General features: G+C 41.3%; 1 protein-coding gene across 1 annotated transcript; it reads left to right on the top strand.

Annotated features, from left to right (window-relative positions):
• Positions 1 to 2,045: 2,045 nt before the first annotated feature.
• On the top strand, positions 2,046 to 9,994 carry sla2b (Src like adaptor 2b). The gene is made up of 8 exons (XM_076276305.1): positions 2,046 to 2,404; positions 5,057 to 5,184; positions 5,839 to 5,938; positions 6,159 to 6,245; positions 7,255 to 7,358; positions 7,641 to 7,790; positions 8,564 to 8,696; positions 8,917 to 9,994. Exons 2-8 carry the CDS (start codon positions 5,103 to 5,105, stop codon positions 9,047 to 9,049), a joined length of 789 nt encoding a protein of 262 aa, XP_076132420.1. The 5' UTR covers positions 2,046 to 2,404; positions 5,057 to 5,102; the 3' UTR covers positions 9,050 to 9,994.
• The last annotated feature ends 221 nt before the right edge of the window (positions 9,995 to 10,215 follow it).

Here is a 10,215-nt window from a genome sequence, read left to right as displayed (position 1 = left end):
TTTGTCCAAAGCCTTTACTTCCTTAACCTGTTGAGGAGTGAATTATTTTCCTGGTTCCTTCTAGAATTCTACACAAACGATCTATAGTTTCAGTGTTCTTTATACAGTCTATGGGGAAAATCTCTGAGGGTAATTGTCGCATCATAATATGGAACTCTCGGATTGCAAACATTCTAATCACATATTTGTGACCGTACTCCTCAACAGGTTAATGACACTCATGGATGTAAACACACATAGATAGCTTCTGCCCTGGTGCTCTTCAGATCATTTGCTTTTGGTGACATCACCACAATGCTTTTGCGTCAGTGACCTTTTCCACGATGCTGTCAGAGGGGTGTTTATTATCATCAATTTGCCGAGCTGCAGGCAGGGGGTCCAGACCACGCACTGGGCCCAGCAGAGACAGTGGGGTAGAGAGAGCTCAGACAGCTCAGCCAGGGGGTTGGCAGTAAAGGCCATCACAGCCACTCAGTGGGACTGATACCCAGTAGATCACCCATGATGGCAAATGGAGGATTGTGAGTCAGAGAATCTTATCCTATAGACCATCTGTCTCCAATCGGCAACTGCATATTGAGTTAATGTGGCCGACAATAGATTGATCATGTTTCCACCGAAGCTCTTGTGGAGATACCAAGTTCTAATGAAAGACCTGAAAAGGTTGGCCGAGGAGGGAGAGAGTGCAGTACTTGGTCTGAAACTCAGTCATGAGGTTGCATTTCTGTTTTTAGCATCCAACTTTTGCACAAGATGAGTTTGCAATATCTTGGTCAGCCACATAATGTTCCAGCTTAGTTTGTTTTCTTTATCGCTTTATGTCATTTGACCACAGGTGACAATTGTTTCAGGCCAGTGCTATATTTAGCAGCAGTCACATCCGCTAAAGCCCCACATTGCTGAAGCCCCAGAATCTAGCTAACACTTTTCTCATAGCCTTTCCTTCTTGCTGATGAACTGACAAGGTTTGCTTTCCATGTGCACTACATGTACAACTCTCAATTTGCTGATTTGACTTGATTTGAGATGCCACATCTTTCCATAGCAGGCTGCACAAATGGTTACACCTCCTTTTCGAATTGAAACATTTTGTTTTTAAATTGAATTAAGACTATTTTCTGCCTTGCAGCATGCACTAATAGCAGCCGTGTGTGGGGACAATAATATAAGGTGTTTCACTTCCTCTGCGAGATTTGAGAGTTCTGTTTCCATGGCAGTTATCACTATGGTAATAGCAGCAGGGCCATCATTTGGAAATGATGGTGAGCACAAGGTCCAGGGGAATACTTAATTATCACTCTATGTACATGTAATTTTAAGAGACCCTCCAAGAACACTGCACTGAATAAACCCTAACAGTCCTCTCAGAAGCCCAGGGAAGGAAGCAGTGCAATGTCTCTCCAGGAGTTGTTACCATGAGAGGGAGCTTGAAAGTCCCAACTGTTGAGGCTGGTAGTTTGGGGTATTTTGTTTGCTTGTCACTAACCAAAGAGCCAGTTCAGAAAGAGAACCTGTGAGTTCTTGGGAAATCCAGCATTTGATGCTGTTAGTTTTGGGAGATTTTTCTTCCCCTGCTGCACAGTGGGTATGATGCAGTCTAGTAGGGACGCTTCACCAGCAGAGCACACTGAGCAGGAGCAATGTAGCGGCTGCAACAGGATGGAAAGTCCCTTCTCTTGCATTGTACCCACCGCTCCATCACAAGCTGTGAAAGGCTTGCCGAGTTCAGGGACCTGCACTGTGTTCTGGAAAGAGGCACAGACCATGCATGTGCAGCCTTTATGCGCTGCTTTAATAGGCAGATATAACACTGTCATGCAAATGTCACCTTCCCTGGGGTTTTACTGTTGGGCCCATTCATCTATCTTCATCTTTCTCTCTCTTCATCTCTCTCTCTTTCTCTTCATCTCTCTTCATCTTTCTCTCTCTTCATCTCTCTCTGTCTCTTTGTGTCTTTGAAGTCTTCGGGGGTGCGTCAGAGAGAGGGGTGACACAGGAAGTCACTTGAGGACCTGATGTAAATAAAAGCACCACTCTGTCTGCTCACTGCACAGTTGCTCTTGCTGTAATCTTGCACAGCTGTAAACCTCGCTAAGATTGCATGTGGTGGAGAGAAAGGAAAGGAAAGCTTTCTTGCTGTCTTGCTACTGACTTTACCCCAGTGATGCTTAGCAATAGGAAGACATGAGCCACGCGCCAAACTCAGCTTCCTGTTTAGTGTAGGAGGACCTGTGTGCTCTCTCTCACACCTGAAAAAGGCTCACTTGTCTGAGTTTGACTCACAAGGCACCACGGGGGAAACATAGCGCAAACTTTTCTGAACAGTGGCAAACTACATTCTGTGCAAGACTTGAGGACTATCCAAAGGATTAAGATCACAGCCAAAAACAGCCAAGACAATGCAGTGAGTATCTGTCTGGTTTGATTTGACATTACATTTAAATTGTGTTTTATGGGTAATTCTTTAAAGATGACAATTTGTGAAAACTATTTTTTTTTTTGTGTTTGTTGTGAAAATGGACTGGTATCACAGTTTCCATACATATCTTCAGTTCGTATATACAATATATACAGTATATCAATATACAAGCTTATACTAATATTTGACTGAGATGTTGAAGTGCACACCAGTCTAGAGAAATCCCTTCCCTGAGTCATTTACAGCATTGTTCTTTCCACCACTTGATTTAATGTTACCTGCACTCTATTTCACAAAAATCAGCCCCTTAGAGCGGGCTATGAGAGAGAGGCTGCGGATAATGACTCACTGTTATAATTAGTGAGAAAGTGTCGGCTACTGTTAGTGTTAAGTTGACACTTTTGTTTGAAGTGCATATGTAAGTAGATTGTTTTTCTTAAATGTTTTAAACATTTCTGTTTAACAACGAAAGCAACCATAAACTTTATAGGCTTTTTTTTCCAGTAATAGATATCCTAGTTTTCTATGCACATAGTCCCATAGTCCTAAAGTGTGAACGGCCTTAACCATGCCAAATATAATGTAATTATGGAAGGTCACAGGGGGCAGTTTATTTCAGTCTCTCTGATGTGAGGCCTGCTTGTTGGACATGTAGACCCGGTGACCCATCGAGCTCCATCTGTGAAAACAGGTGCTCATGTCCTCTTTCATGGCTCAACACTGGCCATTAACAATATACCAGTCCAGACTGTCATTGTTTGTTCTCATACACCATGAACTTGTGAGTATGTGTCTAAAAACCTTCCCTCTGAACGGACCTGCTTTATGAACAATGCCTGTGCTAAAAGCATGGTGAAGGCATAGTAAAAGATGACTAGTGATGGCTCTCTGTATTTGTCTGGAGTTGTATGTCTTTCCAATCATGAATTTACAGATTAGTGTAAATTATTTTTCTTTTAATAGAAGCACAGCACTATAGGTTCTCCCACCTCCTATCAAAAGTAATAGCATGAAAAGCTTTACTCCATAGATGTAACAGTTTTGATTTAAGAACATTATATTCATAGGCATGTTATGTCTGCCGTTTAACTGCCCTCGTCAACTTGAAGTCAGTTTTGTTTTTTCTGCCAGGTGCATGCCATAGCAGACTGTCGTTTTAGTTAGTTCTTAATGGGTCTGAGTTTGTGCTTGTGGTTCCCATGCAGATTGTGCAACTGAGTTGCATACACTCAGCAAAGCAAAAGCTGTTGGACCTAGTTTGATATTTGTAAAAAAGCTCTAAGAACTATTGAGGTGAAACAGACCTGTGACATCTAAAGCACTACTCTCTTCACAGGTGAATGTTACACTGTTAGTTATAGTTATACTGTAGTACTTGTCATCATATCATGGTTGTTCAATAATGGGATGGAACGGTACACTACTTGGAGTGATACAAAGTCCATATGGGTATTAAATGTATATTAAACTTCTCAGTTAAGTCTCAGTTAAACCATAATATCTTATTTCAAATGATCAATAACTATTGGAACTATTCTGACCAGTACTATATGTTAGTGCGCTTCTGTGATAAAAGCATTACGTGGCACAGTAGAATGCTGAGTATATAGGGCATTATGTGCCTCTGGTAGGCTATGTGTCCTGTGGTCTAGTGTGAACAGTTGAGCGCTCATGCAGATACCCAAACAGGAAAAAGAAAATTGTGCATAGATGGCCCATTTGCATGAATGCAAGACTTATTTCACAGCATTTTCTAGCAAGTTTATGTCTCACCACTTATTTTAGTTTTAAAAATATACATTAAAAATATAATATATTTAAAAAGTTGGCCTATTTGATCCTTGCACAGTAATCAATTTAAATGCGCCCCATTTTTGGCACAAGGTGCCAATAACAATGCGTCTTGCGGTTGGAAACTTGGTTTAGAGGTGGTTTCAGCATCCTTCCTCTCTGTGTTTAAATTGCGAAGATCAGAAATGCTTAAAATAGTCTAGTTAATTACATACCATAGTATTTACCATAATTTATGCCCAATGTGTTTTTTTCCTCCCCATTTTTTCAGTCAGACTAAACCGTAGTACCTGTGTGGTGCATGTATGCCACCATGTTACCCAGAACAATGTGCGTTAGCGTACCCCTGATAAAACAAAAGTATTGAATTCACAAGAGGGATTCTCAGTTCATTCCCACTTCAGCAAATAAAAGCGTGTCTCCATGACAACATTAGCTAATAGTGTTGTCTCCATAATTGAAAAAAAAAAACATGATCATATAAAGCTACAGGAACATTTCTGCACTTGAGACAGAATGTCTTTCTGTCTTAGTTTGCGTACTTATGTAATCTTTCATTTTCCCCATGCCACACATGCAAATATCTTGAGGGCATATTTTCAGAATTAAAAAAACACTTGCCAGTTGCCACACTGTTGGCTTTGAAGCAGCTTATATTTCTCGCACACCCCAAAAAGTCTTCTGGAATAGGCCTACATCAGAGATTAAATCCAAGTTTTGAAGAATAATTAATCAATTATTCATTTGCATATTTCTTCTTTCTGATTCATACTAATTGTTACGACAAAGTGTTGTTTTGTGCTGTGCTGTGGCAAACTGACAAATCTCTTTCAATCCCATCCGTAGCCCAAACATCCACCCAGCGAGGCAAACCTAAGAGCTCCAGGCTGCAATGGGTGGTGGGTCTAGCAAAGGCTCCAGCACACACGTCACACTTGTGGACCAGGACGAGGCCACGGAGGCAGTGGCACTGGGTGAGTCCTGGAGGCCCAGTTTGATCTCAGGAGTCTGGGACGGCAGCCAGCTGCTGCAGAGAACCTTCCACAGATTTTGAATTGTATTTCAGTTATTTTATTTTTAAAGAAATGTAATTAATACTTCAAGACATCAACAGTATCTTATTCTAATGCCACAGATCAGCAAATGTAAAATAGTTTACTTTACATTCATATCACATCACAGTTCATAGGGAAGAAGAAAACAGAGATGTTTATCAAGTGAAACCACAAGAGTGTCTACGTGAACATTGAGAAAACAAAAAGGTGTAAAGGGTGGTGTATTTTTAGCTGCAGGCCGATGAGATGCACCTTCTTTAAAATAGCACTTGAAACAGAACTAGTCTGATATCAAAACAAAATTAACTTGAAATAGCCTAACATTCTTCCCCCAAGTTGTCTTTAGCACATTTTGAATTTATTGGTAATATATTGGCCCTGTGCTTGTTTTTAGGTGTCTCTTTTAAACAGCAGCATGTACTGTACAGATTTAAAACAATAACTAAAGTACCTGTCCTAACATTCATGTCGTCTGTTTATTTTTGTCTAACACATTAGTTTGTTTTGTAAGGTTCTGTGCATGTGTTTTGTAAGTATTGTGGAAGTTTATTGTATTATCTGCTTTATCCACAGAAAGTGGCAGGTACATGTCTGTTGCTCTGTATGACTATCCATCCGGAGGGCCAGCCGAATGCTGTGTTCGAGTGGGAGACAGACTCACCGTACTCTCAGAGTAAGACACCACACTCACAGTCACTGCCTCTCACTGTGTCTACTTTTAAATCATTATTCTGTTGTGCGCAATAACTGATAGCAACTCAGTTTTCATGATTGATCCTGACTGTGTTCTTACCCTGCTCTCTCTCTCTGTTTCGCTTGCTCTTCTCTCTCTCTCTCTCTCTCTCTGTTTCGCTTGCTCTTCTCTCTCTCTCTCTCTCTCTCTCTCTCTGCAGTGAGGGTGAGTGGTGGAAAGTGAAGTCATCGGTTACAGGAAAAGAGAGCTACATTCCCTGCAATTACACTGCCAAGGTTTACAACAGGTGAGATTTAATTACCAGCCCATTTTACAATAAATATCAGTGCTTACATTTCTACACATATTTATGACGTGGTTATGCGAGGTAAACAAGACAACTTCTTTTATTGTATGAAATGTGAGGGAAAACTGGGTTGTACTTTGTCATCGTGTTCAAACTAGTGACATTTGGCATTTAAAAGACAAGGTTGTTATGAAAGATTACTTTGGTATCAGAAGTGAAGCCCTCAGCTTCCAATTCTCAGTAACGTCATAGGTACTCCAGAGGGGGTGTGTTTGTGTACTCTTAGTTTATTGAATCTGTGTAGCCTACAGTAGCTCTTTCCTGAGTGGGATGGGTTTTTGCTACAATGCAAAGACCTCTGTGTGTGTGTGTGTGTGTGTGTGTGTGTGTGTGTGTGTGTGTGTGTGTGTGTGTGTGTGTGTGTGTGTGTGTGTGTGTGTGTTGTGTCTTGTGTTTCATTATTTGCTCTCTGACTCTTAGTCTCCATCATAAAGCACATTCAGTTCAGCTGCCTTTTACGTTCCACACCCTCCGACCTCACTTTAAACCTCTTCCTGTTTGCTTCACTGTGTTCCATCGACACTCCCTTACACTCTACGGGTACTATGACATGTGGCACTATACTTTATATTTCTCTCTTCTCTTTCTTTTTCTGTCAATATCTGTCAGTCAAGTTCCCTCTACCTCTCTTTGATCTCCTCTCTCACTTCCTCTCTGTCACTCTTTCTCTCATTGCCTTCTAGCCTTCTTATCTGTCTTTAAAGGCTGTTTAGGCTGTAAGTAAGCTCAAGTAGCTCTGCAGGATGAATGGAGGCGATATGGCAAAGTTGTAAGTGCAAGTTATTTATAGAAAAATGTAGGAAACTAACAAAACAGGCAGGCTGGTGGACATGTAGAGCTCCAAATGTGTGTACACTACACACAGTAAGAGACATTTATTAGACCCTGTAAACTCTAGCAATTAGAGTATTAATGTGTTAATTTCATGTGTGGCCTGTTTCTTTTGCAGATGGCAGTTTACAGGCTTAAGTAGGGAGAAAGCAGAGGAACTTCTTCAGCTGCCATACAACGAGGCGGGCTCCTTCCTTATCAGGGAGAGTCAGTCTGAGCATGGTGAGGTCACACACACACACACACAAACACATTCTTATTAAGTGTAAGGCATACAAACATTTTCAACTACAATTACGGAATGTTCTCATACACCCTTACGAACACACACACACACACACATACACACACACTTACACATAGCCATACACACACATATTAAAGCAAATTCACAGAAAATGTTACCTTTAGCACATAATAATGTATTGTTAAAAACTACCATTGCTTTTACAAGACAACATTCTCATTCTCAGCCATTTTATCTTTCTCTCCTGACCCATGCAGGCGCCCACTCCCTGTCCGTGCGCAGGAGCACCGGCTCTGACTTCCGGGCAGTCAAACACTACCGCATCCACCGGCTGGAGAACGGCTGGCACTACATCTCCCCCCGCCTCACCTTCCCCAACCTCAGTGACCTGGTCGAGCACTACTCAGGTGGGCTTACAGTCACACTTAATCACTCAGTGGGCTCGTCCTTTAATGATGTGGTTTATGGCTCAGTAGTAGGGCCAGTGGTTAGATGTGTTAGATAGATGTGTCATAGTGATGGGAGTCAGTATAGTCATTCATCGAAAATCAAAGGATAGGTCACAAGGTGACATTGAAGCTGTTTAGTGTGTAGTTAACATGGATGGCCTAACATTTTATGTCAGTTTTGACATTTTGTCAATATTGATCCAAGGTCAGTAGTGTCAGATTTTGAGAATATTACTCCATCGTGTTAATCTACACTGCATTCAAAGTAGTTCCCTTTACTGTAGACTTAACAACCAATTAAAGGAACTACATTAAATTACATCACTCAGATTTCACTGTACACTGAATGAACTTTATTAACCTCATAGTCATTTCTCCTGTTCTGAATAATGCAGTGGGACAAATTATTATGAGATGAATGTATGGAAACTACATGTTAGAGATTCTTTAGGTTACTGTGTAGGTGTTACATCCAATTCAGCATATGGAGTTAGCTTTACTGGAGATGTAAGGGCCACTGAGTCAGATATACTAATCGTACTGATAACACCACAAGTGTTATGGTGTCATCCTGTTGTGGGGAACAGATTATATTTACAGTGTGGTGTTGGGAAGTGATGTCTAATACAACTGTGAAAACTCGACCAAAAAGCTGAGCTAGTTCCATTTTGTGGGAAAGGAAACAGTGTGGTCTATAATGTGTGTTTATTTTGGGTTCTTCCTCTCCACAGAGGTCAGTGATGGCTTGTGTACCATTCTGAGAGAGCCCTGCTTCATCCAGGGCTCCAACAACGTTCCGGTGGTAACGGGCCCCCCGCCCCAGGTCGTCAGGAAGCCAACCCTGAATTGGAAAGATGTAAACAGGTGACTAACCTGACCTGAACTTTGCCTATGGCTATATGAAACATCTGAGTCATATCTCAGATCTCATTGTAGGCATCAGTTTCAGTATCGGAGTTGAACTTGAACTTGATATTTGTGTGTATTGAGCCATCATTAGACTATATAAATAAGACACTATGGTTAATTCATCCTTCCTAAGATTTTGTTGGACCTAACATGCCTACCTCTTGTGTCTCCCCAGCTCCATGATCTTCGGCACAGGCAAAGAAGAGCTGGAGGAGTCGCCTGTCAGTGAAGGCCTGAGGGAGGCTATTAACTCCTACCTCTACATGACTGAGGAGCTGGGGGAGTGTGATCAGAATTGGGACACTTGACAGACATGGGAGAAGACGTCACAGAGGAACCAAGATGGCTGACGTATCCAACTGACGTGGATAGTACTGGAGAGCTCAGAGTGGCATCTCTCTATTGATTCCACCAAAGACTCTTTATTCATGAAATATTAAATGGCCCAAGAGGATAACAGTATCGAGATCCACAATGCACAATCTTGTTAAAGTGTTTTTAACATGGTCCTTTGAATGCTGAGGCTAGTAAACTTCTTAAGTTGTTTGGTCTCTGAAACAGGTCCACATCAGGAACCACGAGTTCTCCACTGTGAACAATGAAAGACAAATGAGAGCTCTCATTCGGGTCATTTAATAAGGTCCAGTGGCTCTGTTCTACAGTCAGTGTCTGGTATTGCCTGAAATACAGCTGGCAAAAATGACTGCAAACTGCAATTGCAGTAAGAGATATCAGCAGGAGGTCACTGTTACATGAGGCTACTGGGCACTTCCTCTCCCTGCAAGTAGCCGCTGCTTAGAGTGAAGAATGAGAGGGTTTGTGCAGTAGAGAGAGGAGGTCGCGGGGCAAGAGAATCGCTGGGCAAGCCTCTGATGAGTCAGACTGAACGTATGCCTGGTAATGATGAGACACACGAAATAGTGCTGCAGAGCACATTTGTAGTGTAGCAAATATTTGAGTAAGTTCTGGGAACAGATGTGTGTCTAATTTGATCATATATTTAGATAATTTATGTGAACCTACAACTGAATCGTTGACTCAGACAGGTAGCAATCATCAAACTATCTTGGAAGGCTTTGTCTTCACACATTTCACATGTTCATGTTTTCTCTGAAAAAGAAACCACAGTGTACCAGGAAATGGTGTGTATAGTGTGTGTGTGTGTGTGTGTGTGTGTTAAAGACAAAGAGATGTACCTGATATTGTTGTATATTTCTTGTATCAAACTAATAAACAAAGAAAACACAATATTATGTGGAGGTTGTGTGTGTGTGTGTGTGTGTGTGTATTTTCATAAGACGCAACTAACATTGGAAACAAAATCACACTTAGAGGGGCTATAACTATAACTGTAACTATAATCTGTTCAGAATATATCAAATTAAATTCAGAAAATATTGCTTTTGGCCTGCCCTGATCCCAGTACAACAACTCGGTTTGAGCATAGGCACGCTTCAAAAGCCTTTGATCAGAG

The sequence above is a fragment of the Alosa pseudoharengus genome, unplaced genomic scaffold, assembly GCF_046254945.1.
Source record: "Alosa pseudoharengus isolate Yale_2024_CS ecotype anadromous, Long Island Sound unplaced genomic scaffold, YU_APseudo_1.1 YU_APseudo_1.1_scf_9, whole genome shotgun sequence".
Taxonomy (NCBI): Eukaryota; Metazoa; Chordata; class Actinopteri; order Clupeiformes; family Clupeidae; genus Alosa; species Alosa pseudoharengus.
Note: the sequence above shows the minus strand (reverse complement) of the source record. Positions and strands in the feature narration are given on the sequence as shown.